Source organism: Acomys russatus, chromosome 5 (genome assembly GCF_903995435.1).
Source record: "Acomys russatus chromosome 5, mAcoRus1.1, whole genome shotgun sequence".
NCBI lineage: Eukaryota > Metazoa > Chordata > Mammalia > Rodentia > Muridae > Acomys > Acomys russatus.
In genome coordinates, this window is record NC_067141.1 from 29,814,985 (window position 1) to 29,833,399 (window position 18,415).

General features: G+C 48.6%; 2 protein-coding genes across 2 annotated transcripts in view; one reads left to right on the plus strand and one right to left on the minus strand.

Annotated features, from left to right (window-relative positions):
* The window catches only part of Macrod1 (mono-ADP ribosylhydrolase 1), an 899,697-nt gene that overhangs the window by 547,297 nt on the left and 333,985 nt on the right, over positions 1 to 18,415 (plus strand). The gene's annotated exons all lie outside the window — the stretch shown is intronic.
* On the minus strand, positions 6,797 to 16,764 carry Lgals12 (galectin 12). The gene is made up of 9 exons (XM_051146054.1): positions 16,283 to 16,764; positions 13,900 to 13,988; positions 13,572 to 13,785; positions 12,640 to 12,759; positions 11,790 to 11,828; positions 10,958 to 10,984; positions 10,348 to 10,436; positions 8,823 to 8,973; positions 6,797 to 7,388 (listed from the first exon to the last, which is right to left on the minus strand). The coding sequence occupies exons 1-9, from the start codon at positions 16,349 to 16,351 to the stop codon at positions 7,242 to 7,244; spliced, it is 945 nt and encodes a 314-aa protein (XP_051002011.1). The 5' UTR covers positions 16,352 to 16,764; the 3' UTR covers positions 6,797 to 7,241.

The window sequence follows — 18,415 nt, forward strand, 5'->3', positions numbered from 1 at the left end:
GAAACACAAGCCGAGACTGATTCTCTTGTCGTAGCAGCTCTGTACCTGACAAGAGACACTTTTCTAGTAGCTGCAAAAAGACGGAATAAATTATCTTGCAAGGGCAGCTCTCTTTTTCCAATCATGGGGCAAAATACCGGAGTCACTCATCCTTGGGGGTACCAAGTTCTCACATTTTCAACGGCACATAACCATTGAAATTCATGCTTTTGGTTAAGATGTGGATTTGAAACTCACCAATCCTAGAGCTGTAAATCAGAATTATTAAGGGGAATATATACTTTAGCATAGGAAAAAAAAAAAACACATGAAAACCATTTTTGGTATCTTTTCTCAGATACTAAATTCCAAACATTATACGGATAGGCTTAGGACAACGAGATAATGTTCTAGGCATAAGGTTTTGGAGCCCATTCAAAATGACTATCATTGGAGCTGGAGAGATGGCACAGGGGTTAGGAGCACTGACTGCTCTTCCAGATGACCTAGGTTCAACTCCCAGCACTCACGTAGTAGCCCACAACTGTCAGAAACCCCAAGAGCTGACACCCTCACATGCACCCAGCCAGTTAAAATACTAATGCAGATATAAATAAATAAATAATCAACATTTTAAAAAACCCCAAGCAACCAACCAAACAAACAACCCCCCCCCCCCCAAAAACCAAAATGAGTATCGTTGTAAACCTGAGGTAAATGTAATCTAAGGAGCCATTCATCTCTTGGCATATTATAATAACAACCTGGACAGTCATAAGAAGGAGAATCAGTTACTAAAGTATGTTCCTTCAGCAAAAAACAATCTTGATTGCTGTGCCAGCACCATGCTGTTTTAATCACTGTTGCTCTATAGTACAGCCTGGGATCAGGTGTGGAGATTCCTTTGGAGGATCTTTTTTTTTTTTTTTTTTTGGTTTTTCAAGACAGGGTTTCTCTGTGTAGCCTTGACTGTCCTGGACTCACTTTGTAGACCAGGCTGGCTTCGAACTCACAGCGATCCGCCTGCTTCTGCCTCCCGAGTGCTGGGATTAAAGGCATGCGCCACCACGCCCGGCTGGAGGATCTTTTATTGTAGAGGATTGTTTTGGCTATTCTGGTTTTTTTTTTTTTTTTTTTTTTTTTTTTCCCATATGAAGTTGAGAATTGACCTTTCAATATCTTTAAAAAATTGTGTAGGTATTTTGATAGGGATTGCATTGAATCTATAAATTGCTTTTGGTAAGATGGCCATTTTTACTGTGTTAATTCTCCCAATCCACGAACAAGGGAGATCTTTCCATCTTTTGATGCCATCTTCAGTCTCCTTCTTCAGAGATTTGAAGATTTTTTTCAAACAAGTCCTTCACTTGCTTGGTTAGAGTTACTCCTAGATATTTTTTTTTTTTTTTTAAGCTTAGAAAAAACCATTTACTCCTAGATATTTTATATTGCTTGTGGCTATCATGAAAGATGTAGTTCCCCTAATTTATTCCTCTGCATGTTTGTCATTTATATATAGAAAGGCTACTGACTTTTTTGAGTTAATTTTGTATCCAGCCACTTTGCTGAAGGTGTTTATCAGCTGTAGGAGTTCCCTGATAGAATTCTGGGGGTCACTTATGTACACTATCATATCATCTGCAAATAGGGATAATTTGACTTCCTCCTTTTCCATTTGGATCCCCTTGATCTCCTTTTGTTGTCTTATTGTTCTGGCTAGAACTTCAAGAACTATATTGAAGAGATATGGAGAGAGTGGGCAGCCTTGCCTGGTCCCGATTTTAGAGGAATTTCCTTGAGTATCTCTCTTCTCCATTTAATTTGATGTTGGCTATTGGCTTGCTGTATATAGTCTTTATTATGTTTAGGTATGTGCCTTGTATCCCTGATCTCTCCAAAACTTTAAACATGAATGGGTGTTGGATCCTATTGGGACTCTAGGTGAGAGAAGTATGGGAGAATGGGGAAATAGAAGGATCCAGAGAGTCCTAGAAACCCACAAGAAGAACATCATGATGGGTGGATCTAGATCCAGGGGGGTTTGCCCAAACTACTGCACCAACCAAGGACAATACATGCAGTAAATATTGAACCCTACTCAGATCTAACCATTGGACAGGACATTCTCCACAGTTGTGTGGAGAGTGGGGACTGATTCTGACATGAACTCTGGTGCCCCATATTTGATTACTTCCCTTTGGTAGGGAGGCCTGGTGGCACTCAGAGAAAGGATAAGCCAACTACCAAGATGAGACTTGGTAGGCTGTGACCATCTAGTGGGGGACAAGGTCCCCTTCTGTCACAGACCTAAGGGAAGGGAATAGGGTAAAAGAGGGAGTGGGAGGAATGGGAGGATACAAGTGAGGGGATAACAACTGAGATGTAATCTGAATAAATTAATTAAATTTAAAAATTTTTGAGTTACTTCTCCAACTGTAGAACAAATGGGCCACGAAGAAGCAAAGCCCTCAAAAGTAATCTTATTTTCTGACCACTGAGTTAAATAGTTGTTACTCTCTCCTCTCAGCAGGTCAACATTGTCAGTAGTGACTTTAACTGGGTCAGTATCCCATGTAGCCACATGGCATCTGGGAGGATCAAGTATATAGGCCCAATAAGGCAAAGAATTTCCAAATTTCTGAGCACTGCCATAGGAAAGCAAGAAAAACATATTTCTACTGCCAAAACAGCCAACATGCCCACAAAAGAATTCTGTGGGGATGCAGGGAGGTTGTTAGTAGGAACCAGGGCCTGGACTCCACTAGCCAAGGCCTTGAGCTGACCCCATGTAGGAATCGGATTACCACACATGGCTGCTGCAACTGGAGTCTATTTATGCTCCTCCTACTTTAACTGAGCAAATGACACAGCCAGTGCCTGGTCTGCAAACCGGTCCAATGAGGAGGATGAAAGCCTGTTAGCTGTGGAGTGAGGTGGTGTCTTTCTACTTCGAGTTTTTTCTTTTTCCTTCCTTCTTTCTTCCCTTTTTTTCTTTTGGTTTTTTGAGACAGGGTTTCTCTGTGTAGCGTTGGCTGTCCTGGACTTGCTTTGTAGACCAGGCTGGCCTCGAACTCACAGCGATCCATCTGCCTCTGTCTCCCGGAGTGCTGGAATCAAAGGCGTGCACCACCACCACCCAGCTCTTTCTTCCCTTTTTCAATGGAAGCTTTGAGTTCTCTCGCTAGTTGGATAAGGTGGTCTGGAATCCAGATTGGTGCTTCAGTATCTGTTGGGAAAACACAGGCATCGCCTTGCCCACTCATTAGTAAGACATCTTTCCATTGTGACGTTAATGAATCTTTCCACACGACTTTAGGTTTATTTTCAGTTTGTCATCCCTATTGTCTTCCAATGACACTTAAGCCATCTCCTCCCTTGTTTAAATAATTTAAAACAAAGATGGAATGTGCCAGAATATGAGCTGGGGAATAATAACGCAAATCACCATGTCTTAACTTCATTATTTGGGCTTTAAGAGTCTGATGTGCTCGTTTCGAAGTGAATGGTCCTTGAGGATTATAAGGAATTCCTGTGCTGTGTTGAATACTAAAGGTAGAACAAAAATGAGCAAAACCTTACTGGAATAAGCTGGAGCATTATCCATTTTTCCTAGGTAAGAGAAACAATGGAACAAATGTTGTATAACATCCTCTGAGGCTTCTCTTGGACGGGCAGTGGCCATCAGCACCTGTGGGTATGTATCTATACAAACACGTACAAAAAAAGTTTCTCCCAAAGGAAGGAACATGTGTGACCTCCATTTGCCACAAATCTCCAGCCCTACGCCTAATTGTTGTGTTGGATGGTGAATGGGACAGGCCTGACACTGCTTAACGACTTCTTGAGCTGCTTCTCTGGACAAGTGAAATTGATTGTGTGTGGTGTGTATGTGTGTGTGTGTATGTGTGTGTGTGTGTGTGTGTGTGTGTGTGTGTGTGTGTGTGTGTGGTATTTGCAAAGAATCAATACAAAGTTAAAAACAAAAACAACCCAGAGAGTCCAAGGTCCATCCTAAGGCGAATGCAGATTTTATTTCCAGCCCTAGTCCAGCTGTTGGGGGCTGAGCTGTGCCCCACTGAGCCTGCTTATCCTTGGGACCATCGTGAATCAGGACTCGTAGGCTGATGTGTGATGAGAGGGGGATTCAGAATTCAGACTGCTAAAGTTGCACTACACTTTTATTTCCTAAAGTTTTTTTTTTTTTTTAATAATTATATGTACATGCATCTGTCATGGTTATGTGCGCATCTGTGCATTTGCTCACAGAGGCCAGAGGCATTAGATGCCCCTGGGACTAGAGTTATAGGTGGCTGTGAGCTACCCAATGTGGGTACTGGGAACTGAGCTAGAATCCTGGGCAAGATCAGGAACCTTTTGACCACTGAGCCATCTCTTCAGCCCTAGATTGCACTTGTATGTATTTGTTGCTTTTTAAAAAATATTCTCTCTCTCTCTCCGTCTCTGTCTCTCTGTCTGTCTCTCTCTCTGTAGCCATGTCTTTTCTGGAACTCACGTTATAGATCAGACTGCCTTCAGACTCACAGAGCTCCACCTGCCTCTGCCTCCGGAGTGCTGGGATTACAGGCATGCGCCACCATGCCCGGCTAGTCTGCACTTTCACTGGAGCACACATGTATTGAAGGAGCTAGGAGGCAGACATTACAGAGCTGAGCAGGGGTCGAAGCCTAGCTAGCAGGGTTCCTTCCTTAGATGAGTCCCACTACCCCGTAGGTCACTGCCACATGGAGGTTCCCGAGTTCTTGTGCTGCGCCAGACACGGGGGTGAGCCTGACCCTGCAAAGACCAGTTCAGCCAGAACTTTTCCACAGTGAGCGTGGGTTTCCATGAATGCCTTCTAAAGATAAACTCTGGAGTTAGGTGTGCTCAAGGCATTTATAGAAGGGAGCTGTCTGTGTACTGCAGATGCTGTCATGGAAAGTTCCAGAGGATTTAATGCTTCCATCTGGAAGGCAAAGTAGTATTTACCAGCTGCTCTTCCTTTCGTGCCAACTTTTGAGCATTTCACTTCCAGCTTCTGCTAGGCTATGTCTGGAAGACAAGTAGAGCACACTTCCCGATGCATCTGTGAAGATTTACTAAGTGGGAAAGACCTGACCTGAAAATAGGCATCACCCTCTGATAGGCTGGAAGCCAGAGAGGAAAAAGCAGCAAGCAAGCTAGCTAGTGTGGGCATGCCCCACCCCCATCCTGGGCTGTCATGATGTGAGTAGCTGTCCCATGTGTTTTCTGCCATGTTGTTTGGAAAATTCTAAGACTGTGCACAACATAAGTTCTTCTCTCCTTAAATTGTTTCTTAAATTGTCACAGCGATGTCAGGCAGCAGTGGTGCACATCTTTAATTCCAGCACTTGAGAGGCAGTGGTGGGCAGGTCTCTGTGAGGTCAAGGTCAGCCTGGTCTATAGAGTGAGTTCTAGCACAGACAGGGCCACACAGAAAAGCCTGTCTCTAACACACACACACACACACACAAAAACACACACACACACACACATACACCCCAAACCAACCAAAGTAAATTGTCACAGCCATGGGACGTCTAACGTGCATGATTTGGTGGACTGAGTAAGAATGTCCCCCATAGTTCAGATGTTTGAATACTTGCTCCTCTGTAGGTGGTGCTGTTTAGGGAAGCTTAGGTATGGCCTCGTCGGAGGAAGTGTGTTGCTAGGGGACAGCTCTGAGTTTATTCTCCCTGCTTTCTGCTTGCACAGCTCAAGATGTGAGCTCTCATCTCGCTACTCCAGCCATCGTGCCTGCTGTTTCCTTGTCATGGCAGACTCATCCCTCTGGAACTATAAACCCAGATAAACCCTGTTTTCTATAAGCAATAGAAAAGCCACTAATGCATATGAATAAGTAAGATGACAAGCTAATTTATGAACATAATATAAAATAACACATACCAGTGAATAAGATGTACAGTATATTTATTAAGATTCATCAACACCAATAAAATTTGCTCCAAAAATTTTAAGATAGCATTTTAGAATTCTCTTAATATAATTTATCTCCTTAGTAGATTAAATGAGTAAATATGATTATGTCCATAAATGCTGAGGTACTAGTTCTTCAGACTCTCTACCTCAACTTACCAACCTGCAATCTCTTCTTTGACCCAGACCCTTTCTGGAATCCTGGCCCTTGGTGTCTAGCGGTTGCCTCTCAGCCATCTTTTTCTCTCACTTCTAGTTTCTCTGGATTATGATAAAGGCATATATGTTTGCAATAAAAGCTTTCCTTTCAGGTATTTACTGAGTTTTTTTTTTTTTTTTCCCTTTCATGAAAGGTATGTGATCAGTCTTGATAAGTGGACAAGGTAAGAAAATGGCTCTCTGCTTAGAGTGTAGTTCTGAAATAGCAAATCCTTCATCAGCATCTTCCACAGTGACCTGGCACAGCTCTGGACATGTAAGATGGGATTATAGAAGCATTTCCAAGAGACAGAGCCTTAAGTCATTCTGAGCTGAGCCCAGAATTCATTTCCAGGAATCATCTAAATCAAACCCTCTACAGTCCTCCTTTCTTCCTGGTCCACCCGCTCTGCTAGACACAGTCATGTATCAATTCATCATAAGGAGAAATTCCAAGAAATGCACTATTTGACCATTTTGCCGCTGTATGAACATCACAGGGTAGATAATACAAACACAGACTGCGTAACCTCTGACCTGCCTAGACTATATTGTAATATTATGAGAAATTGTTGTGTACGTGATTGGGTGGCCAAAATGTGGTTCCATTATCAGTGTGTTTTTGATGTTTGTCACTTTGAGCAAAGGCTTTACAAATGAGTGAGTGATGGTAGATAAAACTTGAGTGTAGATGAAAATGTGAGTGTAGATGGTGTGTGATGATCACAGGCCTGGGGCTCATCTTGTTTACACTCTACTTGCCTTCTCAGTGCCTGGGTCTGGATAGAGTTCCAGCCACATGGTCCCATGGAGTGTTGGAATGAGGGTAAGACAGAGTCTGAATGCAGAAGATGGGTGCAGAGACACATTGACCTGGGCCCTTGTTTTCAGAATTGATAGATTAAAATGCAGTGTGTGTGTGTGTGTGTGTGTGTGTGTGTGTGTGTGTGTGTGTGATGCCCTTGTAGACTCAGGCTTGTGACACAGATGTGAACTAGGCCTAACACAGTGATGACAAGTCAATGTTCTAGTCAGAACAGCAGAGTGGGGGCCCTGGCTGTAGCTGCATCTCTTCTTCTTCTCCAGCTGGGGTGGCCTTGGAGCCCTCCTTAGTAGTGGACACAGTAGAGATGGACGCTTCCACTGATCCTTAGCTCCCGCAGCTGCTCCAGGGCTTTCTGGTCCAGGCTGGTGGCTCCCAGCCCCTGCCCGTTGAGTGCCAGCTTCAGCCCTCCCTCTTGGCACATAAGCAGTACCTGGTAAGGACAGCTTGATTGGGTGGTGGCCTTCCAGACAGACCCTCCCTGGTGTGCTACCATGGGGTTCCTCCTCTACCAAGAAGACACAATGACCAGAAACAGACAGGCCCAGGGGTTAAAGGTCACCATCTGTAATGTTGCTTTCCACTGGGAAGTGTTCTCAACCTTGGCCTGTTCTCAACAGTGGAGCCATAAAGAGAGCTTGAGACTGGGTCTCATGTAGCTCAGGCTGGCCTCAAGCTTCTACTTTCTCAGGGCTTGGATTATAGGTATGTACCATCACACCTGGCCTTTAGAAGCTTAGGGGAACTTTTTTCTTCTTTTTTAAGATTTATTTACTTTATATATATTTTAAAGATTTATTTATTATATATGTAGTGCTCTGCCTGCATGTACAACTGCACACCATAAGAGGGCATCAGATCACGTTACAGATGGTTGTGAGCCACCATGTGGTTGCTGGGAATTGAACTCAAGACCTCTGGAAGTCCAGACAGTGCGCTTAACGCTGAGCCATCTCTCCAGCCCTTAGGGGAGCTTTTAAAGACAAGCTGATGCTTGGGCCCACCTGCATTCATTATGCCTGTGTTTCTGGACCCAGGATTGTTGGGGGGATGGTCTGATGTATTTTGATGCTAATTGCTGCTTGCTGTCTGTGTGACCCACTTTTTTTTTTTTTGGTTTTTTCGAGACAGGGTTTCTCTGTGTAGCCTTGGCCATCCTGGACTCACTTTGTAGACCAGGCTGGCCTCGAACTCACAGCGATCCGCCTGCCTCTGCCTCCCGAGTGCTGGGATTGACCCACTTTTTGCTTAATAAAAAGCCATCCCACCTGGGCAGGGCAAAGGAGATAGGTGGGGCTAGAACAGAGAGAGGAATTCTGGAAAGAAGAAAAGAAGAAGTACCATCACGAGAAAAAGAGGAGAGAGACCTGAAGTGAAGAGAGGAAGGCCGCCATGGGTTAGCTGGAGGAGAAGCACACGGCCCGCAGCGTGGATGGAGAATCCAGCCCAGATGAAGAACATAAGCAAGTATTTGGGATTATGGCTGGGAGGTAGCTTGATAGAAGTTACTAGAAGCAGATGGCATGGGTTGCCTGCCCCACTATGGGAGGTAGTTTAGAGGCTTGATATCTGCCCTGCTCCAGGTTAACTAAGGCTATTTTAAACTATAACAGGTGTCTGTGTCTTGATTGATTGCTGGCCGGGCCTACAGATAATACATGTATTTAAAAAAAAACAACACAGGATCTTTGGCATCAGCATAGAGGACTGCAGGCCACTGTCTGGACATTCTCTCTGCAGGGCTGGCTCTGGCTTCCTAGGCCCAAGATATTGGTCGGCTCCCCCATCCCAGGATCCAGCCCATAGTCTCCCAGATCACTATGGAAACAGGCTCAAGGAGAGATGTGACTACTTGGCTCAGACCTACCTCGAAGAACCGCTGGGGGTAAAATAGGAAGGGGGCTGAGATCAGCTTCTTTCGTCCCCAGGAGGAGACCCAAGCCAGTGTTCTGTCTGTGAAGGAGGCCCTGAGTGTCACAGGAACATGGGTGGCCCCATCCCTCAGGCTCAGGGTGAAACTACAGGAAGCAGGCAGAGAAGTGGGTCAGCCTCCATCAGCTTCAGTCTAATGGATCTCTGAAGGGGAAGGGCAGGGGCAGGATAGCCACTGGAAGGTAGCTTCCAAGAGTTATGTTTCTATGGCAGGCTCCGGGCAGGACACTTGGACATATAACAGCACAGAGGCACAGACACCACATGGGTCTCATATTTGATTTCCTGACTGGAAGACCATCGGGGTAGAGTAATTACCTAGCCCAAGCCTCAGTTTATTCTGTTGGAAATGGTGATAGGTGTGACCAGAGCAACAGCTAACATTTATTGTGATGTGTCAGGTGGTGGCTTTTGCAAAGAGTTAGTGCCAAGGACAGGGCTGTAGGGCCTTATGCCTTGTTGCTGTCTGGTCCTGAGGCCTTGGGCAAGTCACGACGAAAAATCTTCTGTATGTTTCCTCAACTGTAAATTAGGGAAGATGAGTGCTGTTGTTCTCTTGTGGGGCTGGCAGAATGAGATGAGAGAACAAGTGAAGTGCTTGTGTCGAACAGCAAGCGAGTATGAAAATGATAGTCCTTGCTTAGGCAGATTATTACATAACACGGCATCTATATCTTTTTAATTATCTCTGTGTTAGTGTATAGTGTGTATGCGAGTGTGAGTGTGTGTGTGTACCAGGCAGGGACTAGAGCGGGGCGTCAGGTGCCCTCTTTTTCTTTCTGTTACTTTGAAACAGGCTCCCTCCCTGAGCTTGCAGCTTGAGCTCCTCAGTGAGGCTAGAGGCCAGCAAGCCCCAGCTGACCCTGGCTCTGTCTCCAGGGGTGCAGGGAGTTACATGGATGCTGAGATCTGAGCTCCAGCCCTCGAGCTTGTATCAGGAGTGCTTTTAAATGCTGAGCCAACTCTCCAGCCCCAGACTTTTGATGGCATTTAGAGAGAATCTCTTACCAAGTCTAGGGCCCTGTTGGATGGGGTCAGGGTGACATTAGGAGGCAGCGGAGCCTCTAGTCTAACTTGGGTTAAGCTACAGGTCTTGGTTTGAGTGCCCAGTGGAGGAGAAGCCAGGAAGCATCTATTTTTGAGCTGGCTCCAGATTCTGGCTCCCAAGCACTTCCTTTCTGGGGCAGCTTGGGTGTTTATTAAACATAGCACTGTGACAAAGTACGAGGCCATATCCTCTCTTTGGGTCTTGGTGGTAAAGGCTCTTTTCTGGGACTTGTGGTATGAAGCTAGTTCACCCAGCAGAGAAAGCAGCACCCATAACTGGGGCTGGCTGCTGTTACTATTCCCAACCCTAATCATAAGCTCTGCAGTCCGGGCTAACTTACTGCTCTTTGCTCTGCTGTAATAAGGGGCCAAATGGTGGTGATCTCTCCACCCACCCCCAACTCAATACTTACTCTTTTGGCTCTTTCAAGACCAGTCCTCGAACTACAATAACTTGCCCAGGCCAGAGACCCCGAGGAAGAGTGCATGAGCAGGGCACCTCCTGACAGAAATGGAAGATGACTGAGATGGTGACCATAGGGGTGTCAGGATCCCCCACCAGCAGGCTAACGCTCAGGGACCCAGGGACCCCAGGGTAGGTGAGTTTCTCTGTAGGCCTGCAGCCAGGAGACTCAGCCCTGCTCATGTATTAAACACCTGCTCTAGGCCTGTGAGAGCTTCCTCAGGCCTCTTCAGGCTGTGCTCAGATCCATGTGCTTTCTTCCGTGAATATGCTCTGAATTGGATGGAGCAGGTGGTTTGTCATTATGCCACCTGTGAGCATCTGGGGCTCTGGGGCAGGATGGTCCCCCTAGCCTCATGCTTGGTACTGCACCCGCCATGGGGAGGTATTAAATACCCATTTGCAGAGCAAGTGAGGAGGCTAACATGAACCGAGCTCAGCCTGGAGCGGCTTCACCCTTCCACGGCTCCAGTTTTCCACAAAGGAAGGGAAACTTTGAAGTCCAGGGGGATGAGATAGAACTACACCTCCAGGAGGGACCTGGAGTGAGGGTCACTTACCAGCCTGGAGCTGTAGAGCAGGAAAGGCTGCAGGAGACAAAGAGGCAGGGGGAAGGTGTTGTCATTTGCTTGGGCAAAGGGACGGTGTTCCTACTTTGCTTGTGTTTGGGGGACACAAAAAGTGTTTGTGCTTCTCCCAGCAGCAGGTGAGTGATTGGGCGCACAGTGGGGGATCCTCTGAGCCCTGAGATTACCCCCACCCCAATCTCTGAGTAATGGGGAGGAGCTGGCAGGACCGTCATCCCACAGATCCAGCAAGAGTAAGGGTCTCAAGGTCATGGGTCTCATCTCCTTTTTTTTTTGTTCTGTGGTGTCAACCTCAGCCATCTTTACAGGGTTGATCTGAGGGCCTAAAAGCTCAGCAGAAATGATCTCCCAATGGGAATCATGGGCCCCTCAAGGCAGTCAGACGGGAAGTCCACTCATCTTCCCAAGCTTGCCTTGGAGATAGGAGGGGAGAGGCAAAGCCAGGCTCTCCAGGGGCCTAAGGGAACCAGACATTCCTGGCAACTGCTGCAGGGAGGGGGGAGGGGGGCAGCTGAGCCTTGTGCAACCATGTGCAGGGAGGGGAGAGGGCCAGCTGGCTTCTCAGCATGATTGTCCAGCTTTGCTCCCAAGAGACCCAGATATCTGGGCTGCGGAGCCATCAAGCCTGATGACTGACCGAGTCCCATCCCTGGACTCACACGGTGGAGGGAAACTCCTGCAAACTGTCCTCGGGCCTCCACACATGCATGCTTCCTCCATCGTGCACACATGGACACACCATCCTTTCACACAAACACAAAACCAACAAACATATAAGTAAGTGTAATAAATGAAAGAAACTCACATATCCGACTGGGTACTCCCTGCTACCCTCCACAAATGGCTGTTAAGAAAGAAAAACAGAAAAAAAATAAAAAGGAGCTGGAGAGCTGCCTCAGTGGTTAAGAACACTGGCTGCTTCCCCAGAGGAGCCAGGTTTGGTTCCCAGCACCTATACGGTGAGTCACAACCATCTCCAAGTCCAGCCCCAGTGGGCCAGATGCCTCTTCTGGCTTCCCTAGGCACCAGATGTGTACAGGGTGCACAAACATACACACAGGCAAAACGCTCACACACACAATGTAAGATAACATAAAAAAGAAAGAAAGAAAGACCTGCCAGTCTTTGGGGGAACATTGTAAGCCCCTGACTGTTTCCCACACAACCTTTTAAAGTTGGTGTGTTGAACAACCTATTTCTGGCCCCAACTCAGGAGCCAGAATCAATTCAGGGCTGCATTTTGCAGTACTGGGGATTGGATGTAGGGCCTTGTGTTTGCCAGGGTAAACTACTGGGTTTGCTTCTACCAGTGAGCCACATATTTAGCTGTATTTTGAATAAGTTAATAAAGTAGATATGATCCATCTATCAAACTGCAGCTTGTATGAGCCCTGATGTAACAAATCCTTCACTCCTTAGTGCCAAGTGGACTCCACCTGGCTCCTGGGCTTCCTTATCATGGGCACCTTCTCATTTTCCTCACCCCACTCACTTCTGATGCCTTTTTTTTGCACCTCCTCTCTCTTGGTTATCCTGAGCATATAGGACCTTCCTCTGTCTCTCAATCTGGGGTGAGTGAGTGAGCCCCAGACCTGTCCAGATCAGGGGAAGTCATAGGCCACCACTGACCCAACCTTGGTTCAAATAGAACTCACATTTATGTTCAGGAATCCAACAGCCTTTACCAAGATGTCACCGGATATGCCAAGGGTGTCCACGCGTGACAGTGGGAGCCGGTAGCGGTAGCGGAGAAAATGCTTTCCGTTTACACTCACCTGGAGAAGCAAACTGAACCCAGCTGAGGAGCAATCCACAGCTCACTGTGTGCACAATCCACCCCAGGCACCAGCAGGGAAGCCTCCCTAGATTTTTCTTACTGTTTTTTTTTCCCCCTCCAAACTCTGTAAGGCAGGTACACTATACAGATAAACTTATATAATCTGCTCAACGTTATGAAGCTGATAGGTGGCAGAGCTGATCCTGGGACCAGAGCACTGTCCATGCCTCCTTTACCTATGACAAAGCTCTCCCCTTCTTAGCCAATCTGTTGTCATCGCCACTATCACTGACACCATCACCACTATCATCATCACCGCTGCCACCATCTTCCTTCTCTTCCTGTCTACAGCAAGGAAACCAAGGCTTAGGAAGTTGGGGATAATTTTTGCCCACTAGGACTTCCCTTCTACCGGCTACCTTGTTGTCCCATGGAGCCCTCTGAAGGTCTCATCCTTATGCTGGGATCATAGTGGAGGTCAAAGCCCGGGTCTTATGTTCTCTTTCCCTGCTTCCTGATGCCTCAGCTGTGAGGGGATTGTGACAGTAGCCACCTCAGACCTTGTGGAGAGGATTTAATGGGCACATTCACATAGAGGGTTTAGCCCAGTGCCTGTCACCAAGCAGGGGCCCTCTAAGTGCTTGCTCTGACCATGCACTGGCTCCCTCTCCCCCTAGGCTGAGGGACATTAGCACTTCCTTATTGCGATTTGGGGTCAGAGCAGCCTGAGCCCCCTCTCCACGGTGCCATCAAAAATTGGACAGGAGAAGGAAGGGGGGGGGGGTTCTGTTCTAGATGGCTTCTACTCACCTTCACTTCTTCACTCTCAAAGAGAAAGAGGATGAGGAAGCTAGCCCCTCTCTGCAGGGTGACACCTGGCCAACGGACCTCTTTTTGCCAGAGTCCACCTTGGAGGGTGTTGCAGATGACATGGGGCTTGATGGTGTAGAAGCGAGGGTTGAAGTGGAAGGCAACATCTGGCTGAGGATACAGGCAGCACCCACACTGGAAGTCTACTTGAAACCTGGTGGAGGGGTTGTGAGGCTTCTGAGTACCCCCAGAGACCCTAAAGGTAGGGAGGAACCCTAGATTCATGTCCCTAAATTTGGGGTCTAACCAAGTCCTTAGTCTCCCCTACCTTTGTGCACGTAGAGGGACCACACCCTGCAGCATGACCATCTTGCCTGCATACAGGCCACCAAAAATGGTTGTGACATAGGGAACCACCTGAACAAGGAGGAGAAACCAGGTATGCCAGTTAGAGGTGGGACCGGGGACTCCCGTGTTCGGGGGTGGGTGTACGTGGAGAGGAAAGACCAGAAAAAAGTTTCTCCACTGTGGAGGTAACCTCGACTATTAGGTTGGTGACATTTACAAATATCGTGGAAACACATTTTGGGGAGCACCTGTGAAGGATTTTCTAGTAAAGTTAGTTGGAGTGGGAAGACCCACCCTAAATGTGGCCAGGTAGCAGTTAGTTCCTTTCATAGACTGGGTCCCAGTCTGAAGTGAAAGTATTCATGGTCCTCCTCCCCCAAAGAGACAGGGCTCTCTGTGTAGCCCTGGCTGTCCTGGAACTCCGTAGACCAGGCTGGCCTTGAACTTAGAGATCGGCCTGTCTCTGTCTGCCTTCTGTGTCCTGGGATTAAAAGTGCATGCGTGCCACCACCTCTGGCAGGGCCTTTGACTCTTGACTGTGGAATTGTGGGGGTAGTCACCTTTTATCACCTTTCCAAAATAAATGTTTTCTGCCTTAAGGGGGTTTTGCAAAGCTTTTTTTGTTTGTTTGTTTTTTTTCTCACAGCAATGAGAAAAAGCAACTAATATACCCTTAAAAGAAAATGGCCTTGTAGGGAAGGGCCACCCAGTTTTCTCTCCAATATTCCTGGATTAATTACTTTTCTTATTGCCTAAGAAGATACCTGACTGAAGCGACCGAGGGAAGGAAGGGCTTCTCTTGCCTTGACTCCAGGGCACAGCCTGTCACGGCAGGAGTCGTAGAGGCAGGAGCTTGAAGCGGCAGGTCACATCTTACCCGCAGTCAGGAAGCAGGCTGCAGTGAAGCTGGTGCTTACCCCATGCCTGCCTTTCATCAGACCAGGATCCCGCTCATGGCATGCTGCCACCCCACACTTAGGGTGAACTCTCATTGCCTTGACTAAAGGAGACTAGACAAGAGCTCACAGACTTGCCCATAGACTTGTTTCCATGGCAGTGCTACATCCCATCATAGTTCTTGTCAAAGCTCTCCTTTCCTGGACAGATATGTCAAAGCCACATTCCCCAGAGGGATCCTAACCTAGCTCCACTGCCCTGTCAGAGCAACAACCTGCTGAGGCACAGCAAGCTGCTGTGCCCTGACTTACGCTTGTCACCCACTGATGCCACCTGGGAAGGAAGCTTCTAAGGACCGGTGAAGGCCCAGAGTTTAGGAGCTGAGAGGAGAAAAGAACAGAGAAGCTGGGAGCAAGTTGACCCTGAGCTGAGCAAGAGATCAGCTACCCTGTGGGGCCTATCCTTCCTCATGTAGAGGTGGCGTGGTCCTCCTAAAGTATGCACACACTTTCAACTCTACTTTTGCTGGGTCTGTTCCCTTTCCGTCTTTCCCTTCCCTCCCTTCTGACACCTTCTTTCTGGCTTTCCCTCCCCCTGAGTTCTCAGAGCACTTAGCTCACACTGCTAGCTTGGCTCTTGGCCCCTAGTACAGAGGAGCTGGCTAGCTGTTTTTCCATTAAGATCACTGCCCCTTATAACCGGGGCCTCATCACTGCTCCCTTCACCAGGCTCTGCATCTATCTGAGCACAGCAGGAGCTCTGCAGAAGGCATGCCAACGGGCCAGCAGGTGACCGCGGGGGGGGGGGGGGCGGGGAGTGTTGCACGGTCAGCCTTCATGTGTTGATTGTCATGTCCCAGCATTAGAGAGCCCAGACTACCCCAAGGAGCCTCCAGGTGGTCGTTCTTAGCTTGTGAAGCAAGAGGCTGTGGGAACCCAGGAGGTTTGAGGTGCTTCAGCCATTACACAGGCACCTGGGGAGGTGCCAGAGGCCAGGCTCTCCACGTGGCACAGTGCCTGCAGCTTTGCAGGGCTCAGCAGCCCAGTGGCTTCCAGTTCCCAGGCTCTTGGCAGAATGTGTTAATTAACTGAGCTGATGGAGGTCTCTAGGGAGAAGAGGACCAAGCAGGGAGAAGCTGCTAATTAATGCTCATTAGTGGCAGTGCCTGCTGGGAGTTAGCCCTTCTGTGGAGCATCGCTAGGCTTCAGAAAATCTCCTGGGCACTGAACAAGAAGGGGGGAGAGAGGGATCCACTCTCCCAGACTGGGAGGGCTCACTGGCCCTCTGCTCCAGCTTGGAGAACGGGATGGCCTTAGTCGTTAGAGTCCCTCTCAGCAAGCTCACCTCCATTCTTCTACCCATCCACCCCAGAGGAGGCAAACTGAAAAGGCAAGGCCCCTGGGATCCCAACCACCCACATACAAGTTGGAATTTAGCTGCTCAGTCGTTTTGTTAAGCTTACTCACCGGGTGGAAGACGGGTGGCTGCAGGATGAAGCGGTCAGGAACTGGGTCCAGGTGTTCAGCAGCTGGCATCGGGCAAACGTAACTCAGCTGCAGATCCCGGTTCCCCAGCGCGGTTCCCCACCGAATTGACTCACCTTTCCCAGGCAGAGCCTTCAGCCTCTGCAAGAGCTGACCAAGCTGTTAGCCTCACCTCTTCCCTCTGGAGTACTAATGCTTCTTGGAGCAGACCCGGAAAGGCCAGTGGCCCCACCTCTAGGACCCCACATCAAGCCCTGCTCTGCCTGCAGCCCTGGTGGTACACAGCAGCAGCTTTGCTGGTCTGGGCCTGCCAGCAGAAACTCCAGTGTCCAGGGCCGGGTAGCTGGCACTCATCCACGGACCTGCTAACTATTAGCCCATCTGTGTCTGAAGCACTTAGCCCTTTCAAAGGGAAACCTGGGGCCCGCACATTTCAGTGAGAGGCTTTTGTTTCCTGGGGGCTCACCTGGCCCAGGAGGAAGGGGGATAGTAGTAGTACACGTGTGCAGGTTCCTTCAGAGGCCCCGCCCCCAGCTTCCGGGCTCCTCCTGCTTTCATTCCTTAGACTACCCCCCACCTCCCACCCTCCCCCCGTTTTTCTCCGAAGTTGTACAGTCCCTTGACACCGTTTCAGCATTAGTTGTAAATGCCAGGAACCAGCTGGGGTCATAAAGAGAGTGAGTGAGTAAAGGGCACGGGGAGGAGGGTTCCCTTGGGCTCAGATCAAGCAGCCTGGGTGAGTGGGGACATAGGCTCTGCTTTTATGTGCTGTGTCCACTGGTTCCACAAGTGACCTCTTCTCTCTGAGCCTCCCCTTTGTCACCTGTGTGCCAAGAGGGTAACCAGGGCAGTGCCTTGTATTTGAACCTGGGTCCAGATAGCTGGGGTTTGAGAGAGGCCTCCAGGCCTGGCTCAGACTCCAGTAGAGCTTTCTCTTTAACAACAGCCTATCTTCTCAACTTTAGCCTAAGTTGGGAGGTTTCCTGGTCTCAGACTTGGCAGCAGGGAGACCCTGGCAGGACCAGGGTAGACAGAGTGTCAAGTTTACGGGGTGTTGGGTAAGTTGTTCCTAGGACAGAGGAAAGGAAGTGAAGGAGCCTGGGCTGAGGGGTCTGGCAGGGCTACTTCGCCTGATCTAGGGGTTTACCTCGAAAGTTGAATTGTGGGGGCTCCACGCTGGGCGGGCAGGCGTTCTGAAGAGGGCTCTTTGGGAATGAAGGCCACGAACTGGTCCTGCAGGCAATTCCCCTGTGCGTCAATGTTTGAGAAACTCTGACTGGGGTCATAACTAAAAGCACTTTAGGTGTTGACCACGAAGTTTGTTCAGCAGCCGCAGGGCAGGTGGAACAGGGGAGCCAAAGGTCTTTCTGTGGGAAATCCAATCCTAGGTGTGTCCAGAAGGAGAAATGTGAGACCGTACAGTGGGGAGGAGAAACTACAGGTGGAGAGACCAGTTGAGCCAGGATACAGTGCCCGGCACTGCAGTCAGCTTTGGGTCCTCAAGGCCAGCGGTGCCCTCCCCCCACTCTACCCTCAGTCCTGCCTGGAAACAAGGCAGAGGATGTACTCATTCGCTTGGGATGCCACGACAAAAGTGCGACAGACTGGGGTGGGGGTGTAAGCAACGGGAATCTGTTTTGTCTCTGTTCTGGAGCCTGGAAGTTGACGATTAAGGTGTTGGCAGGTTTGGTTTCTTCTGGGGCCTCTGTTCTGGGTTGGCAGGCTGCCTCTTCTTGTTCTCACACAGTTTCTTATCTCTGCTCTCTGCAGCTGGGTTCTAATCTCCCTTTGGTGTGAGGATGCAGTCATGTTGGACTCGAGTACACCCATGAGAGAGACCTCATTTTCATCGCTGTTATTTCTGTAAAGGCTGCGTCTATAAGCACAGTCACATTTTTGAGGCTCCAGGCGTCAAGATTTGGCGCGCAGGTTTTAGAGGCTCACAGCTGGGCCTGAAACAGAGGAACAGGCTGGGTGCTCCCCTCCTCAGGGGGCGGGGGGCGTGGCCAGTGAGGGCCTTCCCGGTAAGGGGAGTGGAGGAGCGATGATGTAATGTCTTTCTCTAGGTCCCCTGGGTTTTGAACATCTGGGAGGGACTTGGGTGAGCTCAAAAGA